Below are 17384 nucleotides of genomic sequence, written 5' to 3'. Positions count from 1 at the left end.
ACCCTTATTTTTGGCATATATATATATAAGTTGTTCTCTCTTTAAAATTTTGAGATACAGTTTCTTCTAACAGATCAAAATATACCCTAAATCACTAGTGTATGGCTCTGTTCTAGTCTCCTGCCTGATCACATTCTCTCCCTTTTATTTTTTTTAAATCTTCTTTTTTCAAACAACTTACCTTATCAATTCCTTTTATAAAATCTTTTATAATTTTCATCTTTACAGTCATCTTCCATCCTTTCATTGTATCAACCCTTGTTTTGTACATATATGTCTTTCTTCCTTTAAAATTTTAGGAGGCACTTTTTTCTAACAGACCAAAATACGCCCCAAATCTAGTGTGTGGCACTGATCTATGCACTAGCCTGATCATATTTGATCATATTCTGCTTTTTTTGTATTTTTCTGTTTTTGTTTTTATCTTTTTTTTTTTCTCTTTCTTTTTTCTTTCCCCTTCTTTTCCCCTGGTTTCAGGTCTTTTCTGATTTGTATACAGTATATTTGCTGGGGACGTTGTTAACCTGTTAGCATTTTGGTCTCTCATTCATCTATTCTCCTCTGGACAAAAAGACAAGACGAAAAAAATCACCTTAGCAAAAAGAACAAGGGGTAGTACTGTCAGCCAGGGACCTACTCAATACGGACATTAGTATGATGTCGGACCTAGAGTTCAGAATCATGACTTTAAAGATACTAGCTGGGCTTGAAAAAAGCGTGGAAGTTATTAGAGAAACCCTTTCTGGAGAAATACAAGAACTAAAATCTAACCAAGTTGAAATCAAAAAGGCTATTGATGAGGTGCAATAAAAAATGGGGGCATTAACTGCTAGGATAAATGAGGCAGAAGAGAGAATCAGCGATATAGAAGACCAAATGATGGAAAATAAAGAGGCTGAGAAAAAGAGAGATAAACAACTACAGGATCACGAGGGCAGAATTCGAGAGATAAGTGATACGATAAGACGAAACAACATTAGAATAATTGGGATCCCAGAAGAAGAAGAAAGAGAGGGAGGGGCAGAAGGTATATTGGAGCAAATTATAGCAGAGAACTTCCCTAATGTGAGGAAGGAAACAGACATCAAATCCAGGAGGCACAGAGAACCCCTCTCAAAATCAATAATAATAGGTCAACACCCCGACATCTAATAGTAAAACTTACGAGTCTCAGAGACAAAGAGAAAATCCTGAAAGCAGCTCGGGAGAAGAGATATGTAACCTACAATGGTAGAAATATTAGATTGGCAACAGACCTATCCACAGAGACCTGGCAGGCCAGAAAGCACTGGCATGATATCTTCAGAGCACTAAACGAGAAAAATATGCAGCCAAGAATATTATATCCAGCTAGGCGGTCATTGAAAATAGAAGGAGAGATAAAAGGCTTCCAGAACAAACAAACACTAAAGGAATTTGCAAACACGAAACCAGCCCTCCAAGAAATATTGAAAGGGGTCCTCTAAGCAAAGAGAGAGCCTAAAAGCAGCATAGATCAGAAAGGAACAGAGGCAATATATAGTAACAGTCACCTTACAGGCAATACAATGGCACTAAATTCATACCTTTCAATAGTTACCCTGAATGTAAATGGGCTCAATGCCCCAATCAAAAGACAGAGGCTATCAGATTAGATTAAAAAACAAGACCCATCAATTTGCTGTCTGCAAGAGACTCGTTTTAGAACCAAAGACACCCCCAGATTGAAAGTGAGGGGGTGGAAAACCATTTACCATGCTAATGGACACCAAAAGAAAGCTGGGGTGGCAATCATTATATCAGACAAATTAGATTTTAAACCAAAGACTGTAATAAGAGATGAGGAAGGACACTATATCCTACTTAAAGGGTCTATCTAACAAGATCTAACAATTGTAAATATCTATGCCCCTAACATGGGAGCAGCCAATTATATAAGGCAATTAATAACAGAAGCAAAGAAACACATTGACAACAATACAATAATAGTGGGGGACTTTAACACCCCCCTGACTGAAATGGACAGATCATCTAAGCAAAAGATCAACAAGGAAATAAAGACTTTATATGACACACTGGACCAAATGGACTTCACAGACATATTCAGAACATTCCATCCCAAAGCAACGGAATAAACGTTCTTCTCTAGTGCCCATGGAACATTGTCCAGAATTGATCACATCCAGGGTCACAAATCAGGTCTCAACCGGTACCAAAAGACTGGGATCATTCCCTGCATATTTTCAGACCACACTGCTTCGAAACTAGAACTCAGTCACAAGAGGAAAGTCGGAAAGAACTCAAATACATGGAGGCTAAAGAGCATCCTAATAAAGAATAAATGGGTCAACCAGGAAATTAAAGAAGAATTAAAAAAATTCATGGAAACCAATGAAAATGAAAACACAACTGTTCAAAATCTTTGGGATACAGCAAAGGCAGTCCTGAGAGGAAAGTGTATAGCAATACAAGCCTTTCTCAAGAAACAAGAAAGGTCTCAAAAACACAACCTAACCCTACACCTAAAGGAGCTAGAGAAAAAAGCCAGAGAAAAAACCCTACACCTAAAGGAGCTAGAGAAAAGCAAATAATGCCTAAACCCAGCAGGAGAAGAGAAATAATAAAGACCAGAGCAGAAATCAATGAAATAGAAACCAAAAGAACAGTAGAACAAATCAACGAAACGAGGAGCTGGTTCTTTGAAAGAATTAACAAGATTGATAAACCCCTGGCCAGACTTATCAAAAAGAGAAGAGAAATGACCCAAATCAACAAAATCATGAATGAAAGAGGAGAGATCACAACCAACACCAAAGAAATAAAACAATTATAAGAACATATTATGAGCAACTCTATGCCAGCAAATTAGATAACCTGGAAGAAATGGGTGCACTCCTAGAGATGTATCAACTACCAAAATTGAACCAGGAAGAAATAGAAAACCTGAACAGACCTATAGCCACTAAGGAAATTGAAGCAGTCATCAAAAATCTCCAACAAACAAAATCCCAGGGCCAGATGGCTTCCCAGGGGAATTCTACCAGACATTTAAAGAAGAATTAATACCTATTCTCCTGAAACTGTTCCAAAAAATAGAAATGGAAGGAAAACTTCCAAACTCATTTTATGAGGCCACCATTACCTTGATCCCAAAACCAGACAAAGACCCCATCAAAAAGGAGAATTACAGACCAATATCCTTGACGAACATGGATGCAAAAATTCTCACCAAAATACTAGCCAATAGGATCCAACAGTACATTAAAAGGATTATTCACCATGACCAAGTGGGATTTATCCCTGGGCTGCAAGGATGGTTCAACATCCACAAATCAATCAACGTGATACAATCCATTAACAAAAGAAAGAACAAGAATCATATGATCCTCTCAATAGATGCAGAGAAAGCATTTGACAAAGTACAGCATCCTTTCTTGATCAAAACTCTTCAGAGTATAGGGATAGGGGGTACATACCTCAATATCATAAAAGCCATCTATGAAAAACCCACAGCGAATATCATTCTCAACGGGGAAAAGCTGAGAGCTTTTCCCCTAAGGTCAGGAATGCGGCAGGGATGTCCACTATCACCACTGCTATTCAACATAGTATTAGAAGTCCTAGCCACAGCAATCAGACAACAAAAAGAAATCAAAGGCATCCAAATCGGCAAAGAGGAAGTCAAACTCCCACTCTTTGCAGATGATATGATACTGTATGTGGAACACCCAAAAGACTCCACCCCAAAACTGCTAGAACTCATCCAGGAATTCAGTAAAGTAGCAGGATATAAAATCAATGCACAGAAATCAGTGGCATTCCTGTACACCAACAACAAGACAGAAGAGAGACAAATCAAGGAGTCTATCCCATTTACAACTGCACCCAAAACCATAAGATACCTAGGAATAAATTTAACCAAAGAGGCAAAGTATCTGTACTCAGAAAACTATAAAATACTCATGAAAGAAATTGAAGAAGACACAAAGAAATGGAAAAACGTTCCATGCTCATGGATTGGGAGAACCAACATTGTGAAGATGTCAATGCTACCTAGAGCAATCTACACATTCAATGCAATCCCTATCAAAATACCATCCACTTTTTTCCAAGAAATGGAACAAATAATCCTAAAATTTGTATGGAACCAGAAGAGACCTCGAACAGCCAGAGGAATGTTGAAAAAGAAAAGCAAAGCTGGTGGCATCACAATTCCGGACTTCCAGCTCTATTACAAAGCTGTCATCATCAAGACAGTATGGTACTGGCACAAAAACAGACACATAGATCAATGGAACAGAATAGAGAGCCCAGAAATGGACCCTCAACTCTATGGTCAACTAATCCTGACAAAGCAGGAAAGAATGTCCAATGGCAAAAAGACAGTCTCTTCAAGAAATGGTGTTGGGAAAATTGGACAGCCACATGCAGAAGAATGAAACCGGACCATTTCCTTACAGCACACACAAAAATAGACTCCAAATGGTTGAAAGACCTAAACGTGAGACAGGAGTCCATCAAAATCCTAAAGGAGAACACAGGCAGCAACCTCTTCGACCTCAGCCGCAGCAACTTCTTCCTAGAAACATCGCCAAGGGCAAGGGAAGCAAGGGCAAAAATGAACTATTGGGATTTCATCAAGATAAAAAGCTTTTGCACAGCAAAAGAAACAGTCCACAAAACCAAAAGACAACCGACTGAATGGGAGAAAATATTTGCAAATGATATATCAGATAAAGGGCTAGTATCCAAAATCTATAAAGAACTTATCAAACTCAACACCCAAAGAACAAATAATCCAGTCAAGAAATGGGCAGAAGACATGAACAGACATTTTTCCAAAGAAGACATCCAAATGGCCAACAGACACAGGAAAAAGTGCTCAACATCGCTCGGCATCAGGGAAATCCAAATCAAAGCCTGAATGAGATACCACCTCACAGCAGTCAGAATGGCTAAAATTAACAAGTCAGGAAACGACAGATGTTGGCGGGGATGCGGAGAAAGGGGAACCGTCCTACACTGTTGGTGGGAATGCAAGCTGGTGCAACCCCTCTGGAAAACAGTATGGAGGTTCCTCAAACAGTTGAAAATAGAGCTATCATTCGATCCAGCAATTGCACTACTGGGTATTTACCCCAAAGATCCAAATGTAGGGATCCGAAGGGGTACGTGCACCCCAATGTTTATAGCAGCAATGTCCACAATAGCCAAACTGTGGAAAGAGCCAAGAAGTCCATCAACAGATGAATGGATAAAGAAGCAGTGGTATATATACACAATGGAATAGTATGCAGCCGTCAAAAGGAATGAGATCCTGCCATTTGCAACGACGTGGATGGAACTGGAGGGTGTTATGCTGAGGGAAATAAGTCCATCAGAGAAAGACATGTATCATATGACCTCACTGATATGAGGAATTCTTAATCTCAGGAAACAAACTGAGGGTTGCTGGAGTGGTGGGGGATGGGAGGGATGGGGTGGCTGGGTGATAGACACTGGGTAGGGTATGTGCTATGGTGAGCGCTGTGAATTGTGCAAGACTGTTGAATCACAGATCTGTACTTCTGCAACCAATAATGCAACATATGTTAAGAAAAAAGAAAAAGAAGAAGATGGCAGGAGGGGAAGAATGAGGGGGAGTAAGTCAGAGGGGAAGATGAACCATGAGAGACGATGGACTCTGAAAAACAAACTGAGGGTTCTAGAGGGGAGGGGGGTGGGGGGATGCATTAACCTGGTGATGGGTATTAAAGAGGGCACATTCTGCATGGAGCACTGGGTGTTATGCACAAACAATGAATCATGGAACACTACATCAAAAACTAATGATGTAATATATGATGAGTAACATAACAATAAAAAAAACCCAAAAAACAAATAGTCATTGAGCACCTACTATGTATAAGGAAACACCAGGTGCAAGAGAGAAAACAAAGAAGCATAAGACACTGCACTTGTCTTCTAGGGCTCACGATTCATTTAAGGGAGAAAATGTCTATAACTAAATGAATGTAAAAGAAATCACTAATGACAAAACTGAAGGGACGGTAGGTAACCCCTCCAGAGTTGTGGTGAAAAGATAACTCACAGAGATTGGGGAATACTTCATGAAGGAGGCAATATGTGATCAGTAGATTAAATCCTTTCAGAATAGGGTCACATAAGTTGTATAGCATTAAAGACGTAATAGATATTTTAAAAGTACATGTTAAAATCAAGCTGATTATATGCTATAATTCTGTACTATGAGAGACAGATGTGGACTAAGTACCCAGAGAAGGACACGCAGGAAAGATGGCACTTAGGCTGGCCCCAGAAATCACGCTGTGTGATTCCTCCAAAATGGGTCCTAAGACTCCCAAGTCCAGGTCTTTGCCATGTGATTCCCAGAATGTCCTTACCCCTTTCCTCTCTAAGCATCTTAATTCATCTGCTCTGTCAATGCCCAGCTCATTTTCTACCTAACATCACAGGACGTCAGGGTTGGAGCATACCTTCAAGATCTCCTAAGTCTAGCAGTTCCTAAACTTGGCTGAACATAGTAAAAACCAACACAGAACAATGTAAGGGAGCAGTCCTCTCTCCCACTTCCAAAGCTCACCGCATATATTTAAGCAAGGGATGGGTGAAGCCAAGGCATTTATTGAAGCAACCAAATACAGAATGAGTTCCTGCTCTGCCCTCACTGTAGGGAGCTCACTGAAACTGCAGATTGCTGGGTTCCACCCCACTTGGATTCTGATGTGGTTGATCTATTTCCTTTTTGACAAAGCTCTCCAGGTGATTTGAAAGATCTAGCAGATTTAGGAGCAGCTGATCTCCAACCTTCTTCTACCGGTTTCTGAATCCCCTCTACAATTTTCTGCTCAGTGTGGTCCTGACATCTTCCTAAAGTCCTCCCTAACTTCCACATTTCTTGGGGAGTACTTCCTCCCCCCAAATTCTTACACCACCCCAGATCTTCAATTTCCACTTACTATCATGTTGTACAATGTTGTGAAGTCCCTTCTAGGCCAATAAACAATTTTTCGGCTCTGTGCTGGAGAGTGCACCATAGAACATATACAAGGAATGGGTTTATGTCCTAGAGGTGGGAAAAGACGCATAAACTGCTAAAATAAAAGTTGGAATGAATTAGGTTCTAAAGGATGTTAAAAAACAAAAACCAAAAATAAAAACATGGGGTCAGAGACAAGAGGAAGAAGTAGTTTTTTTACTTAGAGGCATTTCAGAAACTTTCTAGAGAAGCTGGTTTTGAAGGTAGTCTTTAACAAATGACTACATTTTGAGCCCCCATTTAACCAGTAGGAAATAACTGGGGACAATACAGTGTAAAGAAATTATCCAATGAGAACACAAGGCAAGAATGTGCAGGTGCGAGAAACAGTGAGTCGTCAGGGTGGGGACATGCGGGATGAGGCTACAGGAAATGAGGTTGGAAAGTGAATTAAAGGCAAGTGGTTTGAAGACTCATGCTCTAATTTGGGAGAGAATATGGAATACTTGAAAGAGCTCAAGCTTAGGGTGCCTGGGCAGCTCAGTCAGCTGAGCCTACGATTCTTGATTTCGGCTCAGGTCATGATCTCAGGGTTGTGAGATCAAGGCCCACATCGGGCTGCACACTCAGCGGGGTGTCTGCTTGAGATTTTCTCTCTCCCTCTCCCACTGCCCCTTTCCCACCCATGTGCACATGCACACTCTCTCTTTCTCTCTCTCTCTCAAATAAATCTTTTTTTAAAAAAAGAGCTCAAGCTTTAGTGCCAAAGAAGACCTCCATCTTTTATTCACATTCTGTTGCTTCCTAGTGAAACTGTGATGCTGGCAATTGATTTACTCTCTTCTGTGTTCCTGTATGGAATAGTAATATACCCTCTTCTCCGGGCTGTTATAAGGACACAACAAGTTAATGAATATAAGTGCCAACTATGGCCAATTCTCTTCCCTTTATTTTGTCAGTAATAGAAAACCACAGACTATGTTTAAACAAATAGATGTAATCTAACTTCTGTTTTAGGAAGAGAACTGGATATAATATTAAGGGACATTAGAGAGGAAACAGAAAACACATAGGTAGAGAGAACAGAAGGCTGTTCCAATAATCCAGGTGACAGCTGAGGTCCTGAACGAGGGCAGAGCCACTGTGAAAACAAGGTACAGAAGATTAACCACTGAAGAGGCAAAACGGAGAGGTCAGCAACAGGTGGAAAATGACCACGTGGAGTTGAGGATGAATCAGGTTTTCATCCTGCTTTTGGCTGCTAAGAAGGAGGACAGTGATGCAGACAAAAGTGTTGGGAACCCGACAGGAGCAGGCCTCAGGTGAGAGAGAATACATTCCAACGGGGACTTACTGAATTGCAGGTGGAGGCTGGGCATCCTGTGGGAATGGTTGGTGTGCAGCAGATTTGGGTCTGAGACTTGGAAGTCAGAGTTTGGGTCTGGGGAAGAAGACTTGGGAGGGGCTGGCAGAGCCGGTAGGGGAAGCTATGAAAATAGATGGGACTAGCTAGGGAGAGGGTGCCAAGCAGAACAGAGGAACACTGACATGTGGACCTCGGGAAAGGTTCGCTCCTGAGGAATAAAAGAAAATGAGGAGCTAATGAAGGAGATGGAGGAAGAGTGGTTGCTCTCATAGATTTTTATGCAAAAGGAAAATAAGTTTTTCTTGTTTAAGCAACCATTATTTTGGCCTTTGCTATGGCAGCTGAGGCTCTACCCTTACTGATACAGGAAGAAGGCAGTGTGTGCCAACAAAAAAGAAGTAAGAATAAACAAAAAACTCCTCGTTTAAGAAGCTAGAAGGGAAAGGAAAGAGATGGAATGGTAGTTTCCAGAAGGCAGAGGGTCAAAAGAGGTGTGTTAGTTTTTTTCAAATCAATGCTCCTATACTTGTTACTATTTTTAAGTCTCCCATCTCCTCTCTTTATTCATGGAATATTCTGCCGAAGTAGTTTTAAATTTATTGCTTGGGCAATAAGCAGGTTTTATTCTTCGTGGTTATGATAATTCTGTTTATAAGTCAGCTCTTTGGGACATTTACTGTTTGTATATTTGTACAGAACTGTCTCCCAATGTGACTTATGAATAGAAAAATGCAAAGTTTTGCCAATTTACTAGGGGGTGATTATTTGTATTATTGCAGCGGTCCTTCAAAATACGAAGCTTCTTAGCAGGTAAGTGTACACAGACCCTTTGACCATACAACAGAGGGCTAGGGAAGAGAATGTTAACTTGTTACAAGTTACTGTAATGACCATGTATGCATGTCAGTAGGAAAGCAGAATTCAATAAATAAAAATTTTTGTTTATGGAACTTTTTCCAGGAAAAACTTTATCATATAAAGAGAGGAATTTCTGCAACATCTACACTGTGATCAATGGCTCCTTTGTGGGCTGAGTGACGGTCTAAGTTTCCAACTCCTGGTCCTAAAGTGACCTGAGCAGTAGGGAGCTGTGAGGACAGCTTTTGGGATAACCCCACAACAGCTCTGAACTATCTGCTGTCAAGAGTATGCCAACTGCATAATCAACCATAATCACGGCAAGTAATATACTTAGAACAGAAACCCCGTTGGTATTTAGCTGAACTAAAAATGAGAAAGTAACCATCCATTCCCCCATAGTGTAAATTTTAGCTATGTGTATAATGAGATTTCTTATTTGCATTTTTCATAAAACTCACCAAACTCCTTATTCACTCATTACTTACCCATTATGGGTTTTTTAAATGGCACTTTGAAGGTTTGCTTTGGCTCAGAGTGAATTATTTGCCAAGATTTTATTCCTGGAGTCATGAATCCCCTGAGACTTCTTCACCTTTTGCAAATTCATAGCTCATTTTGTGGGTCCTAGTGGTTTGTGGTCTCTATGCGTGCATGTGTGGGCATGTGTGGGGAGCCGTCTTAAGATACCCTAAGTAGTGAAACATTTCATAAGAAAGGGTCCTATATCCTGGAGTAATTAAACAAAAAAAAATGAAAAAGCAGAAAATGAGTAAAGAGTAGTTTATAAAAGTAGCAAACATTAGGTTACCTCCTTGTCTTATGCATATGCTTGGATAATCTATTGATTTAATAGGTGGAAGAAATGTGTGCTACAAAAATTCATTGAGTGTTTGGATATCAAGAAGTACAAATACAAAAGTACATGAAAAGGTAAAATGAGGCAAAGCTGCCTCTGAGAGTAAAAATTTTAATGAACTTTAATAAACCACTAAATGCAATGTTAGATACACATGAGAAGAGGAAAACATTTTTGTGTGCATACTTAAAAAAAAAAAATGTTTTCTCCAAGACCAACATTACTATTGCAGGGGAAGAACTTGGGGCACAAGGCAAGTTGGCTACAGACATTTACCAATCAAGAGGGCAAGGAAAATTCTCCCTGCTCCCAGATCTCTTTGTAGCTTACTGCCAGACCTTGGCTAGAAATGTCTTCCAATACAGTCCCTAATGAGCTGAAGAGTAAAGGTGGGAGACATTATCTCAGAAATGAAATATATTGCTTCTAGGAATATTAGAAAAGTAGTTTTTAGATTCATAGAGATTACTAGCTAGAAGAGATCATCCCAATACATATATTTAACAGATGTGACAATTATGTCCCCTACACAATAAGCAACTGGCCCAAGATCACATAGCAAATTATTGGTATAAAAATGTTGATTTTCAACTCTCCACCTAGAGGTTTTCTTTTTGCACTACTGAGCATTCCCTGTAATCAGAAGGGGTAAAAGAGAAGCCTGGTACATTTCACTGCAGGGATAAGTTCCAGTATTTGGGACAGCATGAGAAGAGGGTGGGCCATAGACCGAAGGTCTAGGGACTGGGGCATTCTGGATTTGTGCCTGGACACAGAAGTTGCTATTTTGCCTAATACTGGCTTAAATGCCAAGGACAATTTAATGACATTAATATACCATCATATAGTAGCTTGCTCTTCTACTGATATACTTACTCTGCAGGTAAATCATATCTCTAGTGAAATACTATGTCTCCTCTACTCAAAAACAGAATTGCATCCCGACCCCAGCTTAATACTACAGCTTATCATTCACTCACAAGGTACAAAAACATTGGATGTTTTTATAAGATAGTCATTTGTGTGTTTAGATATTATTCTGGGTTTTATGAGGGGGCAATTGTCACCCTGTTATGAAGCTGCATCCATTTCAATTTTGCATCAAGCTAATGTGTATTGATGGAAACCATGTTAAGCAGAACAAGAAGTAAATATTCTCTACCACCACAAATTGATTACAAGTGGCCTAAAGTAGTTCTCAACACTTCCATTTCATTTGGAAGTGAATTTACACCTTTGAAAATATTACTTCTCCTTAATTTGTCCCAGTGATTTTTGGGATTTTAATTGGCCTTCGAATATATTTAAAAATCAAATAGGTGAAATTTCTTCTGAAGGAATCCCAAACTACAGCTTTTTTTTTTTCCTAATAATTACAAGCTCTCAGGTTTTCATTTGGTTTTGAATTTCCTTTTTGAGGATGTCTTTGTATTATGTGATGTTACCTCCTGATGTTTAGTTTTATTGGGATTTCTTGGAAAAGTATAATAAAAATTAATAATAATGGACATGATTAAATGGGTGTCAAGACAAAGCGATCATGTTGTTTCTCATGTAATTATAATGGAAGAATTCAAGTTAATTTGCTTATTTTAGCATAATGAATATGTGATTCCAACAGTTTAAAAGCTAAAATCTTTAGCAGGTAGAGGACAATGAAAAAAAAATCATCACATCACAAGAAAACCCTGGATATTAATCAGTTTGTTTAACCGGATGAACAGTTGTATACATAATGTGCTAACATTTCTTAACAAGTAGATTTCTGTAAACAAACTGCTTCCAAAAATATTTTATGAGCTGTCATTAACTTCGGAGATGTTTTTCTAGTTTGGCAACCTTGGTGATCCATCTCGCAAAAGCACGGCTGGAATGGAGAGACCCCTGAAATTGCTAAGTGAGGAGAACTGAGAAGGGTCCTGCGAAGTCATGACCCTTGAAAGGTGTTGGTTTACAGAGTGTGAAGCAGGCAATTCCCTAGCTGCACCCAGGAAGCAGCGCTGGACGGGCCGGTGGCTAGCAGGGAGCAGCACTTTGAAGGACGGGAGGATCCCACCGCCACATCAGACTCACAGTTTGCTTTAACTTCTATGATGGGGGAAAACTCCTTAATTTGGACAACAGTTCAATATTTCAACAGAAGATTCTTAAACTAAAAAGCAATTAATTACCCCCCCTTTTTTTTTCTGGGACTGTTTCTTTAGGGCTCCAACTAGAAGGACAAATTCACTAAGGATGATGCTCAGAATCTGAGGCACAAGATCTTATGCAAAGGCTGTCCATTCTGGACGCCCTGCTGGACTACCTGGCTTTCGGGTGTGGGCGCGGAGAGCTGCCTGCTGAGCAGCTGCTGCAGGAACTTGGCTCTATCACTTTCCTATGGGGCTCACAGCACAGAATTTGTGCCACAGGAGCTTAGGTAAGCTGAAAAGGCCAAATAAGCAACTGCGGGGCAAGAGCAAGAAGTCAGACTCCAAGAGTTTTAGGGTTTTTTCTTCCACATCATTATTATTGTTGTTGTTGTCATTATTATTATTTTAAAGATTTTATTTATTTGACAGAGAGCGCACAAGCAGGGGGAGCGGCAGGCAGAGGCAGAGGGAGAAGCAGGCTCCCCGCTGAGCTGCGAGCCCAGTGCTGGGCTTGATCCCAGCGCTCTGGGATCAAGACCGGAGCCGAAGGCAGATGCTTAACCGACCCAGGCATCCCTCCTCCACATTATTATTAACAATCTATTTTCTTAACAATGTCACAACTATTTTTTTGCTTCACTTTATCTATATAATGGATCTACTCACTTTAATTCCCATGTTTTCAAAGAAGTAATGGTGGAAGAGAAATGCTGATAAGCATTTTTAAAGGTCTTTGGCTTCCTCAGAAAAAAAAAAACCCTGAGGAAAATATTTAGATACTCAGGAATACTGGGTCAAAGATCTCTAAACCTTCATCCCTTTAAAAATAGCTTTTTAAGGTGAAACATATTAGTGTATTGTATGTGTGAGTGTGCACGTGTAGATATATCATGTATATGCCTTTTCTCTGATCACGAAGTAAAGAACAAAAATACTGAATTACGGAATTCGAGGTCTCAATGTTTAGTGAGATATGGATGCTATAGATAAGCCATTTCCCTTAATTCGTAGTTTTTTTTTTTGTCTCCTACTCCGCTTTGAATGACACTCTCATACATCTGTTCTGCAGCAGTAGTACAGCAAGACCTTTTTGAAGTTTAAATGCATGACACCCTTTGTAGAACAGTGGTGACCTGATCAAAACAGTGATCAAGCAGAAATGCTTTTTTTTTTTTTTTTCTGATAAGCAGGGCAAAAGTTAGTCTCTTTCTAAGCAGAATGAACTCCCTCTCTCTCTCTCCCTCTTTCCCCTTGTATTCAGAGTGGAGATTTTTCTTCTACCCCCAGCTAATAAAATCAGGAGGCTGCAATGAGGCTGAGCGGCAAGCAGTTTGATGTCCTCAGCAGGATACGAGGAGTCAGAAGTGGCGCTGTAAATCCAGAGCGGGGCTTCAACACTGTGTTAAGTGTGGCCTGAGTCTCAGAGATTTCCTTTTGATGCAAGTTCAGTATATTAATGGGAAAAGCATTCACTTTTATTTGTCTGTACTGTCTGCGACAGCAAGGCTGCCTCATTTAGCCTGGGCCAACGTGAAAATACACAGAGAAGCAATCTGTTGCAAATTAGCACAGCTCCGCTTTCATTTACTAGCTAGTAATTGGAAGGGGTTAAGAAAGTGTAACTTATCAGACCACGTGAGCTATCTGCTTGTGTGGATTTCCCCGTGAGCCCCCAGGCAATAATCTTTTCTCAATGTCCACTTGATCTGAAAGAAAATCCTGATGCATGTAAAATGCGCTCCCTCGGTGAGGTTTGACAAGGCAGTTTCCCCTACTCCTGAAAGGGGTATTCATATGACTCCATTAGAACCTTACCTTTCTTTAGATATAGTTTTACTCTCCCGCTTCCAAATGGTCTTGAAGTCACTGCAGAATTCGTACCATACCATAAACACATAGTTGGGTGTGATTTCCTTCTCACCGGACTTTGGCTTCATCCCAAAATATCCTACTGTTGTTTCAAAACTGCAACAGGTAGGGGGAAAAAACAGAGTGAGGTGGGGGGTGAGAAACTGTCTATACCCTCAGGGTGGGATTGCTGGGGGGGGGGGCATTTCCTATATATTCATTCTCTAAGACAGAAGCCCAGCCTCATAGTGACTGTGGCTTATCCAGAGCCTCAGAAAACCTATTTACTTAAACCACTTCTCCAAGAAATTCAATCTGATACTCCCGGTCACATCTTATGTGTATAAAAGTGATCAAGTCTGATTCCAGGGGGTATGCAAGTAAAGCTACGAGTTTGCTCTTCATCTCAAATCCACATCATTTACCAGCTCTTCATATTACGTTTAATGAGTACATGGACATATAATGATGACATATTGATTCTGCAGCCTTAGCAGTGGTCAGTTAGACAGCCCATGAGGAATAATTAATCTGCTGAGCACTTCATGGAAAATCCAGAGACTATGCTATCCTTATTCTGCCATCCGCTGGCTTTGGGATCTTGGGTCAATCACTCAGCATCAGACTCTCCATTTTCTCAAGGGTAAAATAAGACTTAGAATAGATGATCTCTAAGAAGGTTACATTTTAAAGCTTGATATGCTATAAGAATACAAACCACCGAGGCATAAAAAGAGATATAACCGAAGGCATGGCAAGGTTTGGGTGAAAAACCATCTTTGATCCAGGAAAGACGATCTCTAATCTGATCAGGAAAGGATCCAGGTTTTCCAAAGTCGATTCTCAGGCATTGCTCCGAATCTCCTGACCTACCCCATGGAGGCTCACTGCACACCAGACTGCTCAGGCCTCCCAAGCAGCCCTTCTTGGAGGCTCTAGCTTTGTAGCGATTTATAGCTCTGCACTTAGTCCCCCACCCCCAACCTTCACCCACCCAAAGACTCACAAGCTCATTTGCCATGAGCAAGAACACTTAAATAAATGGCCCCTTTTTCTAGGGTGTTGGAAACTAATCAAAGCAGGAATGGCTGGCCACGTTTACTACTCAGTGCTCTATCATCTGTTCAGACACAGCGTTTTTTTTTTTTTTTTTTTTTTTGTGGCCATCCTGAATCCTGAGTTTCTAATGGAGCTCCATTCAATGGCAATTGTAAAACCCTGAAGCCCCGTCACTATTATGGAGAATACTTTCATCTCGTTCTCAGTTATTGGGCAATATGTATCTCATAAGATTTTATCACATTTCACAGATGAACTGTTAATTGATTCCATGGCTATGATTAGGTGAGATCCAAGCTGGAGCTGCAGCTCTGAGTCCCATAAATTCTTTGTGCTTCTGTAAATAATAAATCTGTTTTTAATGCAAATTAAAACTACTGGCCAGGGAATTTTGGCTCCCAGTTATTAAAAGATTGGAAGTGCATAAGTGGAGAAAGGCAATAACTGCACTCATTTCTTAAGGGACTCTCTTCTAATTCCAAACATACATAATTTGGAACAAAACCAGTAATGGAAGAAAGTCGCAATGTCAGGCAACGCCTAACTGTGGCAGTCAAAATACCGATAAAACCAAATGTATGCTCTATGGCATATACTTTTATTTCATTCAAAATGAAAATTATATTGACTGTGGTGTGGAAATACACAAGTAGAGGGTTCTGTGACCCATGGGAAGAGGCCATGAATTTCTTAGAGAGTCATGGGGCTTTCAAACTGGAAGGGATGTAAGAGGTCAACTCATTCAAGGTTCTCATTTTAGAGATGAGAAAACAGAGACCTGGAAAGACTGAATGACTTTATTCATTGGCAGCGTTGGGCCTACCTCTTGGGTCCCCCAGTTCTCATTGAAATGATTTTTCCACCCTTCTGTTGCTTGTGCTCATTGACACAGGCATTTTTTTTTTTTTTTTTCTGTTTCCACTTTAGACACAGTTGCCCCCCAGGAGCACCGCCCCCCAGCAGAGCACATCATCATCGTTTTTCTCTTCCTTATGGTCACCTTCGATACAGAAACATACTTATTTGTGCATTAATAGAGAAGAGAAAGTCCTTCCCTCTTAGTGTTCAGAGGAGCAAATGATTTCCCAGCAGGATATAGTGAAGAGGACAGAAACTCCAGTCCCTGTGCCTCACGGATCACCCCAGCAGCCCTCGCAATATCTGGAGTCTAGATCCTGAGACCCAGATGCTGCAAATACCAGTGACTGTTCACAGAATGCCAGTGTTGTTCAGTGGCTTATCACAGAGCTTCAGAAAAGCACATCATCATCCTGGAGGCCTCACTTTTCCCAATCTACACTGGAGCTAACCATGTACCCTCACCACCTCTCACCCTGGGGGTTTGTGAGGCCTTGCTTGCGAACCCTCGAAGGGGACAGAGACTAAAGGAAATACTGAATTTCAGCATTCCCTCCCCCCCCCCCCGTGTGTTTTAGAAACTAAGAAAGCAAGTGAACCTCTTCAGAAGAACCAGAGCAAAAACAAAGTCCCAGGGGATGGCCTGGCTTTGGCACTCTGCAACTTCGACAAAGAGGAAGTTGCTCTGAGGATGTGCCTTATTTGACTTTGGGGTTATCCCTTCATTCAAGGAGAAGCTAAAGGGCTAGAATATGAGCCTACGATTACTTCATAAGGTTAGACTACTGTCCTCCTGAAAACTGCTGATATTTAACAGCCAGGCTAATATTCTCCAACGGACAAAGGGGCCATCGTGCTTTCTGAAATTTCTATTTGTCAGCAGATAACTCTCAAATAGCTTTCAACTTTCAAAAGACTGATTTCTAATCATATGTTACGTTTCGTAAAACTTGTTTCCTTCATTCTATTCCCTTTTTTTCTCTCTGCTCCAATTCCTTATCTGATTCCTATCTTTATAATTCGGCTAAATACCTTTAAAGCACAGACAACAATGACACTATCAAAGAGCTGGTAACAACGTGAGCAGTTTTACTTTTTAGTGTGGAGGAGCCAAAGCGGGACATGTCCCCTCACTGTTTCACATGCATGCCTTTAGAAACTGCTTAAGAAAAGCAAACATGTCGTGGCCTCAGAGTAAATTGTTTCTCTTGAGAATAAAACAGAAGAATTTACCAAATCTCACACGAATATTGCAACACTGACCAACAACCTCCTTAAAAAGTGCAAGCAAACAACTGTGGTTTCTACATTAAAGATGGGATCTAACATATTTCATGTATGACATGAAAGCTACACTACCTTCACCACAAAGTCACGGAAAACGCTGACAACCAAAATTTATAACCCCCCTCAGCATAGCTAATG

General features: G+C 40.4%; 1 protein-coding gene across 1 annotated transcript in view; it reads right to left on the bottom strand.

Moving 5' to 3' along the window:
• LOC114221356 (formin-1-like) overlaps positions 1–17384 on the bottom strand; it is a 290129-nt gene that overhangs the window by 29290 nt on the left and 243455 nt on the right. The window contains exon 15 of the mRNA XM_028119472.2: positions 14010–14159. Within this exon, the coding sequence (XP_027975273.1) occupies positions 14010–14159 (150 nt within the window). The remainder of the gene's footprint in view (positions 1–14009; positions 14160–17384) is intronic.

The sequence above is a fragment of the Eumetopias jubatus genome, unplaced genomic scaffold, assembly GCF_037043125.1.
Source record: "Eumetopias jubatus isolate StellerSeaLion01/CBP00866 unplaced genomic scaffold, mEumJub1_p1.0 scaffold_7, whole genome shotgun sequence".
NCBI classification, from domain to species: domain Eukaryota; kingdom Metazoa; phylum Chordata; class Mammalia; order Carnivora; family Otariidae; genus Eumetopias; species Eumetopias jubatus.
Note: the sequence above shows the minus strand (reverse complement) of the source record. Positions and strands in the feature narration are given on the sequence as shown.